The sequence below is a fragment of the Saccopteryx bilineata genome, chromosome 2 (assembly GCF_036850765.1).
Source record: "Saccopteryx bilineata isolate mSacBil1 chromosome 2, mSacBil1_pri_phased_curated, whole genome shotgun sequence".
NCBI classification, from domain to species: Eukaryota; Metazoa; Chordata; class Mammalia; order Chiroptera; family Emballonuridae; genus Saccopteryx; species Saccopteryx bilineata.
In genome coordinates this window covers 39739388-39763595 of record NC_089491.1, presented here as the reverse complement: position 1 = coordinate 39763595, position 24208 = coordinate 39739388, and the positions used below count along the sequence as shown (strand labels likewise).

General features: G+C 40.9%; 1 protein-coding gene across 8 annotated transcripts in view; it reads right to left on the bottom strand.

The window, feature by feature from the left end:
- UBAP2 (ubiquitin associated protein 2) overlaps window positions 1-24208 on the bottom strand; it is a 130065-nt gene that overhangs the window by 51098 nt on the left and 54759 nt on the right. For 6 of the 8 annotated variants that reach the window (XM_066256899.1, XM_066256903.1, XM_066256900.1 and 3 more), the window contains exons 5-8: window positions 20228-20381; window positions 16830-16907; window positions 9394-9448; window positions 553-656 (exon numbers count right to left, since the gene is read on the bottom strand). In XM_066256899.1, the coding sequence (XP_066112996.1) occupies window positions 553-656; window positions 9394-9448; window positions 16830-16907; window positions 20228-20381 (391 nt within the window). The remainder of the gene's footprint in view (window positions 1-552; window positions 657-9393; window positions 9449-16829; window positions 16908-20227; window positions 20382-24208) is intronic. The other 2 variants (XM_066256906.1, XM_066256907.1) reach the window with 1 other exon arrangement.

Here is a 24208-nt window from a genome sequence, read left to right as displayed (position 1 = left end):
GTATACCTAAAACAAATATTGAATAGCAAACCTAAATGAAAAAAATAAAAATAAAAAATTTAAAAGGTCATTTACACACTGAGATTTGTTTTTTTTTAAACTTCTTTTTTTTTTTTTTAATATTTTATTTATTGATTTTTTTTAGAGAGAGAGGAGAGAGAGAGACAGAGAGAGAGAGAAGGGGGAGGAGCAGGAAGCATCAACTCCCATATGTGCCTTGACCAGGCAAGCCCAAGGTTTCGAACCGGCGACCTCAGTGTTCCAGGTCGACGCTTTATCCCACTGCGCCACCACAGGTCAGGCCAACACACTGAGATTTGAATTTTGATTTGTGCAGACTTGCACAGACTGATTACAACCTCTTTCTTAGAGTTCAGAAAAGAAAAAATCATCAATGAAATTTATAAATGAGAGACCTTGAAAGTGTAAGAACAAGCTAATAGTAGTAGTCTCAGAGGTAGGACAGCAGGCTGTTTTTCATTATTCTCCATCAGCACACTTTGGTGTCATCTTTTTATGCATATTAACTCTCTGATAAGAATAGACACTTACCACTTCCCTCATATGCACCATTCTGAGCAGCTTCCCAAACTACGGGTTTGGTCCCACACCCATCTACAGATGAAGAATCTGAATAGTCTGCAGGATTAAATGTCCTGGGGTTTGAAATAGAGAATAAAGGCAAATGAAGCAATCAAAGTCACAAAATAAACTAAATCATCTTCCCCAAAACAAGCCCTGTTCCTTCTAGAAGCCACTATAAGAAACTTCATCCTCCTTTTCCTATTTAATTATAGCTAATTCCTCTGGCTATTAGGTGCAGGTCTTCTGAATAGCAGGACTGCCTAGGAACCTTCTATGAACTCTTATAAGATACCCCTATTTCCCTAAATTGCTGTCCTCTACATCCTAAATAAGGTGTGGAGACATATCATTGTAGGCAGCATGAGGGCTTCATGGAAAGTATTCCTGAAAATCAAACCCAGACTTAAACAGGCTTTTCTTCACAAGTCAGAATCCAGGTTTGGCTTTGTATATGATCCTTTCTGTGTGGAAACAAGTAGTCGCAGCCATCACAGCCAGACATGTGCAGGTTTCCATTAGATTCAGATAGAAAAGAAATTGCGGAACCAAAAACTGGTAGGCCATTTCTTTATTCTAGCCTCCCACACGGCAGGCAAGAAAAAGCACACAGGACTCCAAAATCCACTCATTCAGCGCTCACAAAGCTACTGACACAGCAAGGTTTTCCTATAATCAAAGGACCCCACCAGTTCAGTCACCTCTGGTTCCCTATCTGCACACCTTCTCCCTTCTCCTCTCTGCACAAACTGGTTTCTCCTTCAGCACCCTGCCATCTTGGCTTTTTCTTCTTCTCCTTCTTCTACACAAACTTTTCTTGGCGTGAAAAACCTTCCTCAAGCACACATTAGCATAACAAAGCCCCTTCCCAAGCAAGACGGTAATTATTTTTTTTGTTTTTTAATTATTATTAAATTTAATGCAGTGACATTGATAAACCAGGGTACATATGTTGAGAAAACTTCTCCAGCTTATTTTGACATTTGATTATACTGCATACCCCTCACCCAAAGTCAAACTGTCTTCTGTCACCTTCTATCTGGTTTTCTTTGTGCCCTTCCCCATCCCCCACCCCCTCTCCCCTTCCTCAACCTATCCTCCCCCCCCAAACCCCTCCCCATTACCATCACATTCTTGTCCATGTCTCCGAGTCTCATTTTTATGTCGCATCTATGTATGAATTCATATAGTTCTTAGTTTTTTCTGATTTACTTATTTCACTCCGTATAATGTTATCAAGGTCCATTCATGTTATTGTAAATGATCCGATGTCATCATTTTGTATGGCTGAGTAGTATTCCATAGTATATATGTGCCAAAGCTTTTTAATCCACTCGTCCTCTGACGGACAATTGAGTTGTTTTCAGATCTTCACTATTGTGAATAATGCTGCCACAAACATGGGGGTGCATTTCTCCTTTTGGAGCAGTTCCATGGTGTTCTTGGGTATATTCCTAAAAGTGGGATAGCTGGGTCAAAAGGCAGTTTGATTTTCAATTTTTTGAGGAATCTCCACACTGTTTTCCACAGAAGCTGCACCAGTCTGTAATCCCACCAGCAGTGCAGGAGGGTTCCCTTTTCTCCACATCCTTGCCAAAACTTACTCTGTTGTTTTGTTGATGAGCACCATTCTGACTGGTGTGAGGTGATATCTCATTGTGGTTTTAATTTGCATTTCTCTAATAATTAGTGATGTTGAGCATTTTATCATGCCTATTGGCCATCTGTATGTCCTCTTTGGAGAGGAATCTATTCATTTCTTTTGCCCATTTTTGGATTGGATTGTTTGTCTTCCTAGTATTAAGAGTTACAAGTTCTTTATAAAGTTTGGTTATTAATCCCTTATCAGATGTATTGTCAAATATGTTCTCCCATTGTGTAGTTTGTCTTTTTATTCTGTTCTTATTGTCTTTAGTTGTGCAAAAGCTTTTTAGTTTGATATAGTCCCATTTGTTTATCCTGTCTTTATTTCACTTCCCCGTGGAGATAAATTGGCAAATATATCACTGCAAGAGAGGTCAGAGAGCTTACTGCCTATGTTTTCTTCTAAGATGCTTATGGTTTCACGACTTACATTTAAGTCTTCTATCCACTTTGAGTTTATTTTTGTAAATGGTGTAAGTTGGTGGTCTAGTCTCATTTTTTTGCAGGTAGCTGTCCAATTTTCCTAATACCATTTATTAAAGAGGCCGTCTTTACTCCATTGTATTTCCTTACCTCCTTTCTCAAATATCAGTTGTCCATAGAGCTGTGGATTTATTTCTGGGTTCTCTGTTTTGTTCCATTGACCTATATGCCTGTTCTTATGCCAGTACCAGGCTGTTTTGAGTACAATGGCCTTGTAGTATAACTTAATATCAGGAAGAGTGATACCTCCCACTTTGTTCTTCGTTTTTAAGATTGCTGAGGCTATTCGTGTTCTTTTTTGGTTCCATATAAATTTTTGGAATATGTGTTCTATATCTTTGAAGTATGTCATTGTTATTTTAATTGGTATTGCATTGAATTTATAGATTGCTTTGGGTAATATGTACATTTTAATGATGTTTATTCTTCCTAACCATGAGCACAGTATATGCTTCCACTTGTTTGTATCTTCCTTAATTTCTTTTATCAATGTTTTATAATCTTCTGAATAAAAGTTTTTAGTCTCCTTGGCTCAATTTACTCCTAGGTACTTTATTTTTTTGGTTGTAATAGTGAAGGGGATTGTTTCCTTAATTTCTCTTTCTGACTGTTCATTGTTGTTATATAAAAATGCCTCTGATTTCTGAGTATTAATTTTATATCTTGCCACCTTGCTGAATTCATTTATCAGGTCCAGTAGTTTTTTGACTGAGACTTTAGGGTTATTCTATATACAATATCATATCATCTGCAAATAATGATAGTTTTACTTCTTCTTTTCCAATTTGAATGCCTTTTATTTCTTCTTCTTGTCTCATTGCTGTGGCTAGGACTTCCAGGACTATGTTGAATAAGAGTGGTGAAAGGGGGCATCCCTGCCTTGTTCCTGATCTTAAGGGGATTGCTTTTAATTTTTGCCTACTGAGTATGATGTTGGCTGTGAGTTTATCACAGATGGCTTTTATCATGTTGAGGTACGTTCCCTGTATTCCCACTTTGCTGAGAGTTTTGATCATGAACGGGTGCTGGATTTTATCAAATGCTCTTTCTGCATCTATTGAAACTATCATGTGGTTTTTCTCCTTACTTTTGTTTATGTGATAAATCACATTGACTAATTTGCGAGTATTGTACCAACCTTGCCTCCCCAGAATAAATCCCACTTGATCATGGTATATGATTTTTTCCATATATTGTTGGATCCAGTTGGCTAATATTTTGTTGAGGATTTTAGCATCTATATTCATCAGGAATATTGGTCTATAATTTTCTTTCTTTGCATTGTCTTTGCCTGGTTTTGGAATCAGAATTATGCTCACCTCAAAAAAGAAGCTTGAAAGTCTTCCTTCCTCTTGAATTTTTTAAAATAGCTTGAGGAGGAGGATAGGAGTTAGTTCTTCTATGAATATTTGGTAGAATTCAGTTGTGAAGCCATCAGGCCCCGGACTTTTCTTTGTTGGGAGTTTTTTGATAACTGTTTCAATCTCATTTGGTATAATCGGTCTAAGTTTTCTGATTCTTCCAGATTGATATTTGGAAGATTGTATGTTTCAAGGTATTTGTCCATTTCATCTAGGTTGTCTAGCTTTTTGGCATACAGTTCTTCATAATATTTTCTTACAATATTTTGTATTTCTGTTGTGTCAGTTATTTCTCCACTCTCAATTCTAATTTATTATTTGAGTCCTCTCTCTTTTTTTCTTGATGAGTCTAGTTCAAGGTTCATCGATCTTGTTTACCTTTTCAAAGAACCAGCTCCTAGTTTCATTGATCCTCTGTATTGTTTCTTTAGCCTCTATGTAATTTATTTCTGCTCTAATCTTTATTATTTCCTTCCTGCTAGTACATTTGGGCTTTACTTGCTGTTCTTTTTCTAGTTCTTTTAGATGTAGGGTTAAGTTGTTTATTTGAGCTTTTAAGTTTCTTAAAGTGTGCCTGTAGTGCTATGAATTTCCCTCTAAAGTCTACAGCCATACCACCCTGAACACGCCCGATCTTGTCTAGTCTGAACTTCCCTCAGTATTGCTTTTGCTGTGTCCCATAAATTCTGAGTTGTTGTATGCTCACTGTCATTTGTTTCTGAGAATTTTTTTATTTCTTCTTTGATCTCATTCTTAATCCACTTGTTATTTAACAATCTGCTATTTAGTTTCCATGTATTTGAGTTTTTGAGCTTTTCTGTTGTGGTTCATTTCTAGTTTCATGCCATTGAGATCAGAGAAAGTGCTTGATATGATTTCAATCTTCTTAAATTTGTTGAGACCAATTTTGTGCCCTAACATGTGGTCTATCCTAGAGAATGTAGCATGAGCACTTGAAAAGAATGTATATTCTGCTGCTTTAGGATGAAAGGTTCTGAAGTTATCTATTAAATTGAGTTGATCTAGTGTGTCCTTTAAGTCTGCTGTTTCTTTGTTAATTTTCTTTCTTGAGGATCTATCTAGTGATTTTAGTGGGGTATTGAAATCCCCTACTATTATAGTATTGCTGTTGATCGCACCCTTTAAATCCATCAAAGTCTGCTTTATATATTTAGGTGCTCCCATATTAGGTGTGTAGATATTTATAACAGTTATAACTTCCTGTTGGATTGCTCCCTTTATCATTATGTAGTGACCTTCTTTATCTCTTACTATAGTCTTTGTTTTAAAGTCCATTTTGTCTGATAAAAGTATTGGTACCCCAGCTTTTTTTAAATTTACATTTGCATAAAATATTTTTTCCATCCTTTTACCTTCGGTCTATGTGCATCTTTTGTTTTAAGATGTGTCTCTTGTAGACAGCATGTGTATGGGTCCTGTTTTCTTATCCACACAGCTACCCTATGTCTTTTGATTGAATCATTTAATCCATTTACATTTAAGGTTATTATTGATATGTAATTGTTTGTTGCCATTTTATTTTTTAAAACTGTATTCCTCTTTTGCTATATTCATTTTCTCCTTTGATCTGTTTACAATAGGCCACTTAGCATTTCTTGCAGCCTTGGTTTGTTTGTAGTGAATTCCTTGAGGTTTTTTTTGTCTGGAAAGCTTTTTATTTCTCCTTCAATTTTAAGCGATAGCTTTGCTGGATAAAGTAGTCTTGGTTGTAGGCTCTTGTTCTGCACTACTTTGAATATTTCTTGCCATTCCCTTCTGGCCTCAAGTGTTTCTGTTGAGAAGTCGGAAGTCATCCTTATGGGGAATCCTTTGTAGGTGATAGTCTTTTTTTCTCTAGCAGCTTTTAATATTTTCTCTTCATCACTTAGCTTTGGTACTTTATGATGTGTCTTGGTGTAGATTTCTTTGGGTTTCTCTTTAATGGAGTTCTCTGTGCTTCTTAAACTTGTGAGATGTTTTCCTGCCTTAATTTAGGGAAGATTTCAGCTATGATATGTCTGAACAAAGTCTCTATCCCTTGTTTTTTTTTTTTGTTTTTTTCTGAAGTTGGAAACGGGAAGGCAGTCAGACAGACTACCGCAAGCGCCCGACCAGGATCCACCCGGCACGCCCACCAGGGGACGATGCTCTGACCCTCTTGGGGGTTGCTCTGTTGCAACCAGAACCCTTGTAGCACCTAAGGCAGAGGCCACAGAGCCATCCTCAGCACCCAGGCCAACTTTGCTCCAATGGAACCTTGGCTGCAGAGGGGAAGAGAGACAGAGAGACAGAGAGGAAGGAGAGGGGGTGGGGTGGAGAAGCAGATGGGCGCTTATGTGCCCTGGCCAGGAATCGAACCCGGGATCCCTGCACACCAGGCCAACGCTCTACCACTGAGCCAACCAGCCAGAGCCTCTATTCCTTGTTCTTTCTCTTCTTCTTCAGGAACCCCTATGATGCAGATGTTATTTCTCTTCATGTTGTCACAGAGCTCTCTTAGAGTTTCCCCTGACCTTTTTTTTTTTTTCATTTTTCCAAAGTTGGAAATGGGGAGGCAGTCAGACTCCCGCATGCACCCAACCAGGATCTCCCCCGACTTTTTTTTTTTTTTCGATTTTCTGAAGCTGGAAACGGGGAGAGACAGTCAGACAGACTCCCGCATGCGCCCGACCGGGATTCACCCGGCACGCCCACCAGGGGCAATGCTCTGCCCACCAGGGGGCGATGCTCTGCCCCTCCGGGGTGTCACTCTGCCGCAACCAGAGCCACTCTAGCGTCTGGGGCAGAGGTCAAGGAGCCATGCCCAGCACCCGGGCCATCTTTGCTCCAATGGAGCCTTGGCTGCGTGAGGAGAAGAGAGAGACAGAGAGGAAGGAGGGGGGGTGTGGAGAAGCAAATGGGCGCTTCTCCTATGTGCCCTGGCCGGGAATCGAACCCAGGTCCCCCGCACGCCAGGCCGACGCTCTACCGCTGAGCCAACAGGCCAGGGTCGTCCCCTGACTTTTTAAGTCTCTTTTCTCTGCTCTGCTTCCGTGCCTTTATTTATCATGTCCTCTAACTCGCTGATTCGATTCTCAGCTTCACCCATCCTTTTAATTCCTTCCATTGCGTTCTTCATTTATGATAATTATTTGTAATTTCTGATTCTTTTTTATTATTTCAATGTCCTTTTTTATATTTGCTAACTCTTTATTTAGGTGTTCGTAATGACCATTTATTGTTGTTCTAATATCTTTGAGAATCCTAACGATCATTATTTTAAACTCTGCACCTGGTAATTTGGTTATATCTGACTCATTCAGGTCCTTTTCTGGGGATTGCTCTTGATTCATTTGTGTTGCATTTCTCTGCTTTCTCATTTTGTCTGTGTAAAAGAAGGTTTTGGAAACTGGAGTCCATTGGGTGTGGCCTCTGTGTCCCCTAGGTGTGGTCTTGTGCAGGCCGCCATCCCCTCTGCTGTTGCTGCCTAGGGCATTTGGGTATGGGTGTTGCAGGTGCCTGCCCATTGGGATTGTTGCTGTGGTTTCCACCTCTTCTTCACAGGAGTGGCTGTGTTCATGTGCTCGGGTGTACAAGCCTCGTTGGCCTTGGCCTTCATCCCGCCCCCGTGGGTGGCGTTATGCTCAGCACTGAGGGCAGGGGTGAGCACCCTTGCTCAGCTGTGGGTCTCCACCTGATTCCGGGCTTTCGCCCCGCCCCTACAGGAGGAGCCCACTCGTGGGACGGCTGCAAGCCTTGGCTCCACAGGCCGGGCTGGACTGTGTGCCCACGCTCAGTAGCATGACTCCGCCTGTTGTGGGCTTTTGGTTCCACCCTTGCAGGAGGAGTCGGCTCCCAAGTCAGGCCACAAGCCTGGGTTCTGCGAGCGGGGAAGGGCTGTGCAGCAGGAAAATAATTAGCAGTTTCATCTGTCAGCACAATTTACCTGGGCAGCTACCATTTTTAACAATAAAAGCAAAACCAGAAAATACAGACTTTACAAACTCATTTGCCCAACAAATGGATATAAAAGTTTTTTTAAGGAAAAAAAATCTTTTGTTAAGTACAGTAGTACCTTGAGATACGAACAGACCAACATACAAATTTTTTAAGATACGAGCTGCGACTCGGTTCGTATTTTTGTTTGAGATCCAAGCAAAATTCCAATATACGAGTTGTGATCCGGGAAGCTGCCGCTAGTTAGCGCACAGGTCCAGTATCGGCAGTTTAATATATGAGTTGACTGACTTATGAGCTCGGTTACAGAACGAATTAAATTCGTATCTCAAGGTACCACTGTACCCCTTTCTTTGTTGTTCATTAAAATCCTCAACATCCATTACTCAGAGGTCTAACTAGAGCCAAGTTAAATGATAGCTCTCAAATTTTCACAACAGAATTTTTTTCCAGCTTAATTAAGGTATTATTAAACATTTTTTTTAAATCACAGAAGAACATTTTTTAAAATAAACAGTTTCAAAATCCACAAAACAGTTTAAATGTACTGATCTGGGTACACATGTGTGTTTGCTCCCTATATTTTCATCCTTCCTTTGTATACAGGAAGCTCAGGAGGAAAACAGCTTGCAAGGAGGTATCACCTGAAGCGAGTGATCCCAATCTGCTGCCATGAAGCTATGGAAAGACAAAGGGACTTTTCCTGGAACTAACTCCCTTACTTTCTTAAAGGTAATCTACATATGGTTTCTATAACATGTTTAAAAACTTTTTCTAAAAACCTAGGTGATGCTAATATTTTAGAGATAGCATAAAGTAAAAGAATAATAGGAAATAATGAGTAAACTACTGACTGTAACTCTTATTTAATAATAGTATGGTCACCACTCACCATTACAATTCAGGAAAAAACTATCACTTTCACATATATAAATATTGGATTTACTTACCATTCAAGGACACCTGCTGGGTTTACCAATATAACTCTTATGCAGTTGTTTTCAGTTAGGGGTGATTGTGTACCTCCCTCCCAGGGAATATGTGGCAATGTCTGGACATATTTTTGATTGTCACAACTTGAGAAGGGGAGCTACTGACATAGAGTAGGAAAGGCCAGTGATATTACTACTTATCCTACAATGTTAAGGATACCACACCACCTCAGGAAACTATTATCTAATCCAAAATGTCAACAGTCAAGGCTAGAAACTCTACTCTAAGGCTTATTGCCATACAATTTTATTTGTGTTCTTTTACTTTCCTACTACCCATTCTTCAAGTACATAAACATCTGACTCACCAGAATAAACTGGGTACCAAAGAAAAGAAATTAAGTAGTAATAACTAGAGAAGGTAATAACTACAAAAATATGATAGCTAAACTTACCCCATGCCTTGGGTTGAGAATCTTCCTACCCCTCTCCCTCTGCCACGTCCAAATCCTTTAAAAAAATGTATAGTGTAAAATAATACTTAGGTCCTACAAAATTACAAGTTAACAAACTTCATCCTATATGCACCTACTCAAAAAATACTGTCATGTTCCTAACAGCACCATCATTCCCTCCAATGCACCTCAACAGCTGGTTCCTGCTGACACAACTACCTATGCAGTCTTGTATACTATTTGTGATATGTAGCAGTGTAACACAGGTAGCTTATTTGTAAAAATATTTTGGGTCTTTTAAACCAGTGGGTGAAACAACATGACATAAAGCCTCCACTATAAAATAAAATGAGAAACAGAAAGAAGAAACTACTAAGTAAGATGGAGGCACTGTACTATTAAATACCATTTGTAATAGAAGGACTTTAACCAATAACCAAAGTGACAACAAGCAAGATAGCTAGAAAGAAAAAAGCGTTATTTAACAACTCTCCAGTCGTTCTTGATCAAAATCCAAACTGTGGATTAAAAACTTAAAAAGCTAAAACTATAACTCTAAGAAGAAAATAGAGAGCAAAATCTTCAGAGCACTGAGTTAAGGATTTCTTTGATATGACACCAAAGGCACAGGCAGGGAAGAAAAAAATAAACATTAGATTTGTGCATCAAAATGATCAGGTGGTGGTGCAGTGGATAGAGCATCGGCCTGGAACACTGAGGACCCAGATTCAAAACCCTGAGGTCACTGGCTTGAGCGCAGGTTCATCTGGCTTGAGTAGGGCTCACCAGCTTGAGTGTGGGGTTGCTGGCTTGCGTATGGGATCATAGACATGACCAAAGGATCACTTGCTCTGCTGGAGCCCCCGGGTCAAGGCACACATGAGAAAGCAATCAATGAACAACTAAGGAGCTACAACAAAGAATTGATGCTTCTTATCTCTTTCCCTTCCTGTCTGTTCCCTATCTCTGTCACTATCAAAAAAAAAAAAAGAAAAAAAAGACACTATCAATTGCCTGACCAGTAGTGGTGTAGTAAGATAGAGCATTGATCTGGGATGCTAAGGTCCCATATTGGAAACCTGAGGTCGCCGGCTTGAGTACAGGACCATCAAAAATGATCTCATGGTCACTGGCTTGGGCCCAAAGGTTGCTGGCTTAATGCCCAAGGTCGCTGGCTTGATCAACAGGTCACTGGTTCGGCTGAGTCCCCAGGTCAAGGCAAGTATAAGAAGCAATCAATGAACAACTAAAGTGATGCAACTACAAGCTGATGCTTCTCATCTTTCTCCATTCCTCTCCCTCTCGCAAATAAATAATACTATCAACAAAATATAAATAAATGAAAGGCAATTATCAACAGAGTACAAAAGTAACCTGTAGAATATTTGCACAACATATATTTGATAAAGGAGTAATATCTTTATTATATGCGGCTTAAGTGTCTGTTTGTCACCGATAGCTTATTGGTTGCTTGCGTAACTGTACTAGCCAATGGGGTGAAGTTGCCACGGCTGAACGCAAATTGAGCGGGTCAGGGGGAAGGTGAACATTTGTTTGCATTGGCAATCATCTGCTTTTGAAACAATTTAAGGCTGAACGCAAATTGAGCGTGTCAGGGGGAAGGTGAACATTTGTTTGCATTGGCAATCATCTGTTTTACATAAAAACTACGTCTTAACGTAATTTCTTTTAAGAATGCCTCCTAGAAAATACAGCACTGAAGAGGAGAGAGAAGGAGCTAAAGCTGCACAAAAATGGCTTTCTCGACAAAAAGAAACCACTGAGCAAAGAAAGACAAGGCTTGCTTCAGTCGCAGAGCAAATGTGTCTTTCTCGGCAAAATGAGACTGATGAGCATAGAGAAACAAGGCTTGCCTCAGATGCAAGACAAAAAAGCCTGTCTCGACAAAATGAGTCCCTTGAAAAAGGCAGAGAAGGGAATGACACGAAATATTTAAGTGTTGATTCCGTTGTAGCTGATAATAAAGCGAGTGCCAACAACTTTCCAACGGAATTTTTAAACAGTCTGTCACCTTCTGGCATGCCACCTCACAAATTGAGGTTAAAGATTGGAGCAATTATTATGCTGTTAAGAAATCTTAACACCAGAAGGGGTCTTTGCAATGGTACAAGACTAGAGGTTCTCCAATTGAAAAATAATGTCATAATAGCTAAGTCTTTGACTGGCTCCTCTAAAGGTGAAATCATGTCATTCCAAGAATTGATTTGGCTCCATCTCAAACAGGGTTGCCGTTTCAATTGAGACGTAGACAATTTCCTGTAAAACTTGCCTTTGCTATGACCATCAATAAATCTCAGGGCCAAACGCTTAAGCGTGTTGGCATATTTTTACCTGAGCCTGCATTTGGACACGGTCAACTTTATGTTGCCTGTTCAAGAGTTCGTGAAAGAACGGACGTAAAATTAAAAATAATTGATGGACCTCTGCAAGGCGAGCTTAAAAATGATGGAAAGATCTACACAAGAAATGTTGTGTACAAAGAGATCTTTGACATGTGAATTAACATTTTATTATTTAAATCACCTTTATTTATTGAGCTAGCGGTGGCTCTTAAGAAATGTACTGCCAGTGGATTCCTTCACTGCACTCTACTTTAAGCAATTAAGCAAGTAGAAGGGGGAAACCCCGTGGGGCACTAAGCAAAGGGGCGTCCTCACCACCTGCCCTGGGTAATTCAGTTTGAATTAGCAGACATCTTTGCACAAATCATTTTAATTACAATTTATAATATCTAGAACAGCGGTCATTTCGTATGACCGCCAGGCTTTCTAGTTGAGACTATATGAAGAACTTCTAGAACTCAACAAAATGAACAACCCAGTTCAAAAACGGGCAAAAAACTTGAGTCAGAGAAGATATACAAAACATAAAAATGCACACAAAAAGATGGGCAACATCACTAATCATTAGAGAAAACATATCAATATGATGGCTGCTATAAAAAAATAAAACAAATTGTTATATGTCTAAGTCTGGTTTTTCCCCCTTCTTTTTCAAGTGAAAGGAGGGGATATAAAGAGACAGATTCTTTTTTTTTTCCCCCGAAGTTGGAAACGTGGAGGCAGTCAGACAGACTCCCGCATGCACCTGACCAGGATCCACCCAGCATGCCCACCAAGGGGCGATGCTCTGCCCATCGGGGGCGCTGCTCTGTTGCAACCAGAGCCATTCTAGCACCTGAGGCAGAAGCCATGGAGCCATCCTCAGTGCCCAGGCCAACTTTGCTCCAATGGAGCCTTGGCTGCAGGAGGGGAAGAGAGAGACAGAGAGGAAGGGGGGCGGGGTAGAGAAGCAGATGGGCGCTTCTCCTGTGTGCCTTGGCCAGGAATCGAACCTGGGACTCCTGCATGCCAGGCCGACGCTCTACCACTGAGCCAACCAGCCAGGGCCAAGAGGCAGACTCTTTATGTGCCCCGACCAGGATCCACCTGGCAATCCACTCTGGGACCAATGCTCTGCCCATCTGGAGCCATGCTCACAACTGAGCTATTTTTAGAGCCTGAGGCAGAGACTCCACAAAGCCATACTCAGTGCCCAGAGCCCGTATACTTGAACCAATCCAGCCATGGCTGTGGGATAAGGAAGGGGAGGGACATAGGGAAAGGGAGAGGGAGAAAGAAAGAAAGCGGGAGAGAGAGAGAGAAAGAGAGAGAGAAAGGAGATAGGGAAGGTGTAGAGAAGCAGATGGTTGCTTCTCATGTGTGCCCTGACTGGAAATTGAACCCAGGACAACACACACGCAGGGCCAACACTCTACTGCTGAGCCAGCCAGGGCTTGTTTTCTTTTTCCTTAATAGTAGCCATTATAATGGGTGTGAGGTTTCCCTGATGTATTATGTAATGGTACACCTGAAACTATGTATTTTTATTAACCAATTTCAGCCCAATAAATTCTAAATAAGTAAATAAAAATGAGGGGAAACCCAAAGAGAAAAAGGACAAAACATAAAAGGAATTAGCAAGGATGTAGAGAACTCAAACCTTTGTGCACCGTTTGGTAAAAATGTAAAATGGCAGTCACTATGTAAAACAGTATGGCAGTTCCTCAAAAAACTGAAAATAGAATTACCACATGATCCTGCATTTCCACATTTAGCTATCTATCCAAAAGAATTTGAAAGTAGGGACTTAAAATATCTGAACACTAATATCAACCTCACTGACAATAGCCAAAAGGAAGAAGCAACACAATGTCTATCAGTAAATAAATGGATAAGCAAAATGTAGTATACACATACAAGGCCTTAAAAAGAAGAAAATTCTGATATATGCTACAATGATAAACACTGAGGACATTGTGCTAAATGAAAAAGGCCAGTAACAAAATGGCAAAGATTTTGATTCCACTTATATGAGGTACATAAGACAAAACAAATTCAGAGAAAGATGGTTGCCAGGAGGTGTATTAGCTATGCTAATATAACTATGACGTATATTAACCATGTACAGTTACCTTATCCAACAGTTCAAATTAAACTACTAAAAGTATGGTCTTGATGAAAATTTGCCCTATTCCCAGAGATTGGGGAATAAGGGAAAATGCCCTAAAACGTAGAAGAATCCTGCCTCACCTGTAGTGGCACAGTGGATGGAACATCAACCTAGAATGCTAAGGTCACTAGTTTAAGACCCAGGGCTTGCCCAATCAAGGAACATACAAAATCAATCAATGAACAACTAAAGTGAAGAAATTATGATTTGATACTTCTCACCCGCCATCAAATCAATAAATAAAATATAAAAAAGGGGGAAGGGAGAATCCTAGTAATATATATCAATGGCTACCATCTATTGTAACACTGTCAAAATGCAAAAATAAAAAAGCTAACCTTCTCATATATCCATACAATGAAATGTGATGTGGCCATAAAAAGGAATGAAGTACTAATACATTTTACAATACTGAACACTGGCCCTGGCCGGTTGGCTCAGTGGTAGAGCGTCGGCCTGGTGTGCAGGAGTCCCGGGTTCGATTTCCGACCAGGGCACACAGGAGATGCGTCCATCTGCTTCTCCACCCCCCTCTCCCTCTCTGTCTCTCTCTTCCCCTCCCGGAGGTCAGGCACATGCGGGAGTCTGTCTGACTGCCTCCCTGTTTCCAGCTTCAGGAAAAAAAAAAAAAATACTGAACACTGATAACCCTTTTAAACATTAAGCTAGGGCCTGACCAAGCAGTGGCGCAGTGGATAGAGCATTGAGCTGGGACGCCAAAGACCCAGGTTGAAAACACCGAAGTTTGCGGCATAAGCATGGGGTTGCTAGCTTGCGCAGGGATCACAGACATAACCCCATGGTTGCTGGCTTGAGCCCAAAAGTCACTGGCTTGAGCAAGTGGTCCACCGCTCCCATCAAGGTACATATCGGAAAGCAATCAATGAACAACTAAAGGTGTTGCAATGAAGAATTGATGCTTATCTCTCTCCTTTCCTGTCTCTCTGTCCTTATCCCTCTCTCTTTCTCTCTCTCTCTCTCTCTCTCTCTCACACACACACACACACACACACACACACCCCAGGTCCTAGTAAGTGGCTTAGTGAATAAAGTGTCAGCCCGGTATATAAAACGTCCTGTGTTCAATTCCCAGTCAGGGCACACAGGAGAAACAACCATCTGCTTCCCTCCCCCCTCCCTCTTCTCTCCTTCTCCCCCTCCCACAGCCAGTGGCTCCATGGGTTTGAGCATGACCTTGGGCACTGAGGAGACTCAGTTGGTCCAAGCATGTCAGCCTTACGCACTAAAAATAGCTCAGTACCTATACCTCAGCCCAAGACAGGGTTGCTGGGTGGATCCCAGTTGAGGTACATGCGGAAGTCTGCCTCACTATCTCCCCTATTCTCATCTAAAAAGCAAACAAACAAACAAAAACACTATAAGATTCTACTTGCATGATACACAGAAAGTAGAGTACTAGTTCCCAGGAGGCCCCAGAACTAGCACACTCAGTGGACAGCTTCAGACAATATCGAAGCACAGCCACCCAAACAACTCCCTCCACAAGCGACAACACTGCAAAGGCAGACTCAAGGGAAACCAGAGCCCTGCTGAAATAAATCCCTCCAACTGGTGTGCCAAGAGCAACCAAGCCTCAACTACAAAAGGCAAGTGAACACAACTCACATAGGCTGGGCAAGGCACACATAACTCAAGTGTCCAGCTTGGGTGATCAGGGAGGCTGTGACACTGAAACCTACAGAATACATACTAAATTAGGCCACTCTGTCAAGTCTGGGAGACATAGTAGCTCTACCTAAAATACAGAAATAAACACAGAGAGGCTGCCAAAATGAGAAGACAATGAATTATGTCCAAAATGAAAGAACTAAACAAAATGGAGACAAGCAATCTACCAAATGCAGAGTTCAACACTACTTATAAGGATGCTCAAAGAACTTAGTGAGAACCTCAACAGCATAAAAAAGAGCCAGTCAGAAATGAAGGATACATTAATTGAATAACTTAAAGGGAATCTACAGTAGAGCAGATGAAGCTGAGAGTCAAAACTGCATTGAATAATGGATGAAAGATATTATCAGTCAATTCAGGTAGCTCCTCCAGTGAGCAAAACAGGGTCCGTTTTACATCATGTCCTTGATTTTATAACCCTGAGAAAATTCAGTCACAACTCTTGGGTATATGAAACTACATTCTTAAAGTGGCTTAATGACATCCCAAATTAATAATTGTTAAGAAATGATCACTAACAGAAAATGGAGGAGAGGAAGGAATAATTAGCAGGCCAATAAGCTTAATTTTAAACCCAGTGGGTAAAAAAAAGTCCAACATAGGAAAATTAATACTAACATTTTGGTCAGAACCTCAAATTTTATTTTTTTTTTTTTTTTTTTTTTTTTTTTTTTTTTTTTTTTTTACAGTGACAGAGAGAGAGTCATAGAGAGGGATAGATAGGGACAGACAGACAGGAACGGAGAGATGAGAAACATCAATCATTAATTTTTTGTTGCGACACCTTAGTTGTTCATTGATTGCTTCTTCATATGTGCCTTGTCCGTGGGCTTTCAGCAGACCCAGTAACTCCTTGCTCGAGCCAGCGGCCTTGGGTCCAAGCTGGTGGGCTTTTGCTCAAACCAGATGAGCCCACGCTCAAGCTGGCAACCTCGGGGTCTCAAACCTGGGTCTTCCACATTCCAATCCGACACTCTATCCACTGCACCACCGTCTGGTCAAGCACAACCTCAAATTTTAAATTATTCATTTAAAGGGTCTTCGCAGTTCATTTGAAAACAATCAATAGGTTTCCTCAAAATAACATGATTCAAACACTTCATTCATACACATATCAGTAAATGAATCAAAAGATTTCAGAAAAGGAACCACTCTTTCAGAGTAAATAAACTGTCATACCTGCCTCCTTCTTCCAATCACGAGCATCTCCTACCCCCTTAATTCTGTCTTACCTCTACTACGGGCTCGCTTGCCACGGTCAGAAGGCTTGTCCCCTTGATTGCAATCAATTCCATTCTCTTCACCTCTAACTAAGAAATAAAAGAGCACCTCTTATACATAATCATACCAGACCAGCCATTAAAGTCAAGAGTAAATAAAGACTTTTATAATACATTTTTATGGACTTTATTGGAGTGACATCAGTTAATAAAATTATATAGGTTTCAGGTGTACAATTCTAAAATGCATCATCTGTATACTGTATTCAAACTTTTTTAAAAAGGCTAAAGAGGTTCTTGCCGATTGGCTCAGTGGATAGAGCAGGGGTTCCTAAAATTTTTACACAGGGGGCCAGTTCATTGTCCCTCAGACCATTGGAGGGCCAGACTATAAAAAAAACTATGAACAAATCCCTATGCACACTGCACATATCTTATTTTAAAGTAAAAAAAACAAAACGGGAACAAATACAATATTTAAAATAAAGAACAAGTGGCCCTGGCCGGTTGGCTCAGCGGTAGAGCGTCGGCCTAGCGTGCGGAGGACCCGAGTTCGATTCCCGGCCAGGGCACATAGGAGAAGCGCCCATTTGCTTCTCCACCCCTCCGCCGCGCTTTCCTCTCTGTCTCTCTCTTCCCCTCCCGCAGCCAAGGCTCCATTGGAGCAAAGATGGCCCGGGCGCTGGGGATGGCTCTGTGGCCTCTGCCTCAGGCGCTAGAGTGGCTCTGGTCGCAATATGGCGACGCCCAGGATGGGCAGAGCATCGCCCCCTGGTGTGCAGAGCTTCGCCCCTGGTGGGTGTGCCGGGTGGATCCCAGTCGGGCGCATGCGGGAGTCTGTCTGACTGTCTCTCCCTGTTTCCAGCTTCAGAAAAATGAAAAAAAATAAAATAAAATAAAAATAAATAAATAAATAAATAAAATAAAGAACAAGTAAATTTAAATCAACAAACTGACCAGTATTTCAATGGGAACTATGGGCCCGCTTTTGGCTAATGAGATGGTCAATGTCCGGTTCCGTATTTGTCACTGCTGGCCATAACAAGTGATATAACGCACTTCCGGAGCCGTGACGTGTGCATCCCGCATCACTGGAAGTAGTACTGTACATGAGTGACGGCGCACGCCTCCACATACAGTACTCCTCTCACTGACCACCAACGAAAGAGGTGCCCCTTCTGGAAGTGGGGCGGGGGCTGGATAAATGGCCTCAGGGGGCCGCATGCGGTCGCCGGGGCCATAGTTTGGGAACCCCTAGGATAGAGTATGTGGACGTTCTGAGTTCAATCCCCAATCAGGGCATGCAATGAGAGGCGACCATCTGTTTCTCTTCCCCTCCTTTTCCCCGTTCTCTGTCTGTTTCCCCTCACAGCCAGAGGCTCAACTAGTTTGAGCATCAGTCCCTGGCACTGAGGATGGCTGAACAGGTCAGAGTGTTGGCCTCAGACATTGAGGATAGCTCAGTTGATTCAAGCATCAGCCCCAGATGGGGGTTGCTGGGTGGATCATGGTTGGGGATGTTGGAGTCTGCCTCTCTATCTCCCCTCCTTGCATTTAAAAAAATTAAATTATATTAAAAAAACAAATAAAAACAAAAAGGCAAAATATTGCTCTGGCCAAATAGCTCGCGTGGTTAGAACATTGTCCAGATATGCAAAGGTTGCCAGTTTAATTCCCAGTCAGAAATTCTGTTCCCATACAGGAACAGATCATTGTTTCTGTCTCTGTCTTTCTCTCTCTTACAAATATAATAAAAAATAAAACAAAACAAAAGGCTAAATATTAACCAGAGTTCAAAAGGGGAAAAACAAAACCAAACTAAAGTGGCTCAAAAATTGAGTGAAAGTATATCATGCTTATTCGTTCATATGTGAAATTTCTAAAAAGAAATTTAAATGATATACCATTTCTATTTGGACTTGACTTCCCCCTAAAGTAAGTCTGCTTCAAAAGCTACTTTTGTCATTCAACTATGTAATGCACTACAAATTTGTTCACTGGTTTTAAGGTCTGGAAAGGCACAGACTATCAAAATAACACCATCAAGGAAAAACTGAGTTATTGAAGTAATTAGTATTAGAGACAGATTTTTACAGGATACTGTCCAGGAGATGCCAACACAGTCTTTTCTTCTCTTCATATCTATATTGGCATCAATGATCCTATATAATACAGAAATTTTCTAAGTGATATTGGCACAGCTTGTTCCCCTCATCCTCAGGAACATTGTAGTCCTATGAACTGTCAATGAGGCCTTCCTTGGTGGCCACTCCATTTAAATTTGCCACATCCCTGCTGATATTCCCCATCCTTCTGCCCTTGTTTGTCCCCACAGGATAATTTCTACATCACACCATTAAAATATATTAATATGTGGCCCTGGCCAGTTGGCTCAGTGATAGAGCGTCGGCCTGGTGTGCAGAAGTCCCAGGTTCGATTCCCAGCCAGGGCACACAGGAGAAGCACCCATCTGCTTCTCCACCCCTCCCCCTCTCCTTCCTCTCTGTCTCTCACTTCCCCTCCTGCAGCCAAGGCTCACTGGAGCAAAATGGCCCGGGCGCTGGCGATGGCTCCTTGGCCCCTGCCTCAGGCGCTAAAGTGGCTCTGGTCGCAACAGAGCGACACCTCGGATGGGCAGAGCATCGCCCCCTGGTGGGCGTGCCGAATGGATCCCGGTGGGGCGCATGCGGGAGTCTGTCTGACTGCATCCCCGTTTCTGGTTTCAGAAAAATACAAAAAAAAAAAAAATATATATATATATATTAATATGAAATGTTATTTTTTATTACTACCTCTCCTACCTCCATTACAAAGATTTCTGTATTATTCGCTGCTGTATGCCTATAAGAGTGCTTGCTACATACTACATATTGAATAAATACCCAAGGAATAAACTACAAAAGTCTCTGAGGTAATATGTAAATATTTATATTTTATTCATTCATAATTTAGTTAATTTGGTATGTCTATACAGCAAGTTGTAGTTTTTCATAAATGATGTCAAACCTGGGTCAAATGAAAAGTACTCAGAAAAATTTCCTTATTTAACAACTTTCTACTTAATTTAACCTTTGCCTATACCATGAGCATTCATAGATGGAGAAAAAATAAACAGCTTCATCTGTTAGTGAATAAAGTATCTCCAATAAAATTAGAGGATGCACTTGACTCACAACAGAAGGCAGTCTTAATATACACAACTAACTACCCAGGTCAGTGCTGATATAAAATTGCATAATTACTAAGCTAACTAAGTATATAGAGTTCACTAGAAACCAAGTGTTAACTGTAATAACAAATGGTGCACTGAAGGAGTAGATATATGGGCATTCATTGGACCACTCTTTCAGTTTTTCAGTGTGCATAAAATTTTTCATCATAAAAAGTTGAGAAGAAATGTCTATACTTACACTCTCTCCCACGATTGCCACCTCTTCCTTTCCGGTTGTTGTTTCCATGACCATGACTCACTTCTCTCTCACTTCTCTTCTCTCTATTCTCTTTGTTTTCTAAATTTTCTTTTCCAAAATTCTTCTTCTTCCCCCCTACAGTCTCCCATGAAGTCTATCGAAGATAAGAATGGTCAAAGTTTGTACAATTATCAAGAGTACATGCATCTTCCAAATCTAATTACCCATGCCTGGCAGCTTGCCCGCCTACCATTTTAATTCTTTTCCATATACTTCTACTTTCCAATGATAAAGACAGCAAACCTCTTGATAACCTCCTTTGCTAAATAGAGCACAAAAAGTTTTAAGTGACTACCTGAATAACATACTGTATGCTGTCCTACCAAAAAGCCTTTTCCAATGCTAATTTGAGAATAAAGTAATCGTCATTTCTCCAAGTTCCTACTCTATGCACCCTCATCTAACTCAGTAGTAGGGTTTAAACCTATCAAATACACAGATTAGATCAAAGATTACAAAGTTACATTATACTATGCCCTAAAATCTCAGGAATACAACTTTCCCAATTTGGTTATTCAAAGTAATCATCAAAAAATTTTTAATGGTAGACAAAAAAAATTTGGGGTTCAAGTAGATAACGAAAATTTAAACTTCAAAGATATATTCTAATAAGTCAAATTATTCATATAATCTCTTTTCCCCACCTCTCCTCTAATGATGATATCAAATCAATTCATATCATATCTAGTGTGGGGCAAAAGTATTTTTATAGTTGTGAGTATGCAAAAGTTTATTCTTGTACTATTTTTTTGTTTTCTTTTGTTCTTGTATTAATTATTTTTATTAATTATTATATTATTTCCTATTCAAACAACTTGTAAAGCAACTTTTGCCCCACTCTGTATTTAAAAATTGCTGAGAAACAGAAAAAGAATGACATACTATATTCTTGGAAATATAGGAGTAGGATATCAATCAGGGTGTGTTACTGGGAAAATGCAAATTTGGTCCATTTCCTTCTATTCTACTCTAGAATATCCATAAAAGGCACAGTATGTGGCCATTTTAAAAGTTGCCCTGGTGCACACAGAAAGAGATCCATAATATAAATGAAGCAAGCTTTCAGCAAATAGCATATAAAAGAGAATTACATTTTTACGTTCAAATAAAAGCCTATGTACATACTGAAGAAAGTTAGATAAAGGGGGTCCCTGGGTTATGACAATCTCAACATACGACACTTCAAGTTTATGACACTCAATCCCATAAAAACTTTAAAAAATAGAGACGTGGCCCTGGCCGGTTGGCTCAGTGGTAGAGCGTCGGCCTGGCGTGTAGAAGTCCCGGGTTCGATTCCCGGCCAGGACACACAAGAGAAGCGCCCATTTGCTTCTCCACCCCTCCACCTCTCCTTCCTATCTGTCTCTCTCTTCCCCTCCCGCAGCCGAGGCTCCATTGGAGCAAAGATGGCCCGGGCACTGGGGATGGCTCCTTGGCCTCTGCCCCAGGCGCTAGAGTGGCTCTGGTCGCGACAGAGCAACGCCCTGGAAGGGCAGAGCATCGCCCCCTGGTGGGCAGAGCTTTGCCCCTGGTGGGTGTGCCTGGTGGATCCCTGTCAGGCGCATGTGGGAGTCTGTCTGACTGTCTCTCCCGGTTTCTAGCTTCAGAAAAATACAAAAAAAAAGAAAGAAAAAAAAATTGAGACGTGTTTCAGCTTACACCATTTGCGTCATACTTACGGACTACTTGGCTGAACTAAGTTTGGTTGCTTACGGCAGAAGAATGCACAGTAACATAGCATATGAGTGCGGGAGTTGGCATCCCCCAGCACACTTACCTATGCCATTTTGAACTGTTAAAGGCCCAAGTGTTCTGTTTGTGTTAGGCTAAGATGTGTTTTACTTACACCAAAATTCAGGTTATGTCACTGTCATAGGAACGGAACTGTGTTGTAAATAGACAAACCCCTGTATAGTTATCTAAGTGAGGACTTTTAATTGGATTTAACCTTTTAATCTTTCTGCATTGAGAGAATCAGAGAGGGGAACAGATAGGGACAGACAGACAGGAAGGGAAAGAGATGAGACACATCAATTCTTCGTTGCAGCTCCTTAGTTGTTCATTGTTTGCGTTCTCATATGTGCTTTGATGGTGTGGGTGGGGGAGGCTACAGCAGAGTGAGTGACCCCTTACTCAAGCCAGCAATCTTGGGCTTAAGCCAGCGACCTTGGGTTTCAAGCCAGTGACCATTGGATGTCTATGATCCCACACTCAAGCCAGTGAACCCGAGCTCAAGTCGGCGACCTCAGGGTTTCAAACCTGGGTTCTATTCATCCCAGTCCGACACTCTATCCACTGCGCCACCACCTGTCAGGCTGCATTGTTTTATTAATTAGAGAAAACAATAACATTTATTCCAAAAAAATCCAGTGTACAAACTCTATGTGCAATAATATGAATAAACAAGATAACTACATAAGACAGAATCCTGTCCTCTGAGGTTAACAATAGGTTCTGGAAATTTTATACACAGTAGAGTCAGTACAAGGTACATATATATACAATTTAAAATGCCTTTATACCGCCAGACCTAAAAGTACTCAAGTATTACGAAGGGATAGATTTTCTATTTAAAACATTTGAAAGGGAGAAACATCTTACTCCATTTGATTCCACAAAGGATACCCTGAAGCAAATCTTGGTTTGTGCACTCTACAAAGTTTAACAAGAACTTATTTGTTGAAAAAAGTAGAAAAGGAACCCTCAAGGGACAATTGGTTTAAAACCACAGTATGTGCTAAACAGAATATGGCACATTTTGCACAACAGTCTACAAGCACGCACACAGACTTTCAAAGTGAAACAATAAACTCTAAAAAGGAATGGTTCTTCCCAGAAATCACATTCAGTATTTAGAATAGCAGCTTTCCAGACCAGCTCTTTCAAAACTACTCTCCTACCCTTTATATATGCCAGGAACAATGCAAACTAATTAACTTGAGTAAATATATAAAGTATATTAATGCAAAGGACTGATTCTTGAACTATTTTGTTACTCAAACAAAAAAAGCATTGTGATAAAAAGTTGAGTACTTATGACTATGTTCAATGTTTTCCTTTGTGACAGCTATCCTTACATGGGAAAGACCAACTTATCTTTAAAATATCATGGACAGCCCTGGCCGGTTGGCTCAGTGGTAGAGCGTCGGCCTGGCGTGCAGGAGTCCCGAGTTCGATTCCCAGCCAGGGCACACAGGAGAAGAACCCATCTGTTTCTCCACCCCTCCTCCTCTCCTTCCTCTCTCTCTCTCTTCCCCTACCAGAGCCAAGGCTCCATTGGAGCAAAGTTAGTCCGGGTGCTGAGGATGGCTCTATGGCCTCTGCCTCAGGCGCTAGAATGGCTCTGGTTGCAAAAGAGCAACACCCCAGATGGGCAGAGCATCGCCCCCTGGTGGGCATGCCAGGTGGATACCAGTCGGGTGCATGCGGGAGTCTGTCTGCCTCATTTCCAACTTCAGAAAAATACAAAAACCAAAACAAAACAAAAAAACAAACTAAAAAAATTATCATGGACAGTTCCATTTGATGGTTTTGCAAAGTAATAATTTGTTTCAGAAGACTTTGAACAATAGAACAACAAACAGAAGACCTTGAAACAAAGTAAAGTTAGCCAACAGGACAAGATTTTCTTGCTTTCATGGTTTACTTTAAAGTTCTTACTTCTAACAATGCTACACATAATATTTATATTCTCTAACACTATCCCACCTCCATCAGGAGTAGATATTCCTTACTGCTGCTGGTTAGCCATGCTGCAAACAGCAACCAGGTAAGAAACATGGCAAAGTGAAAGACAAGCACCACAGAATAATCCCTAAACAAACCAGGTTTTCTAAAGGACTTCCGTGCTGCTTCTGCATTTACCCTCCAGTCCTCTTACCTCCAATCAGACATACACTTTTTGTGTTTAAATTCAAGCAA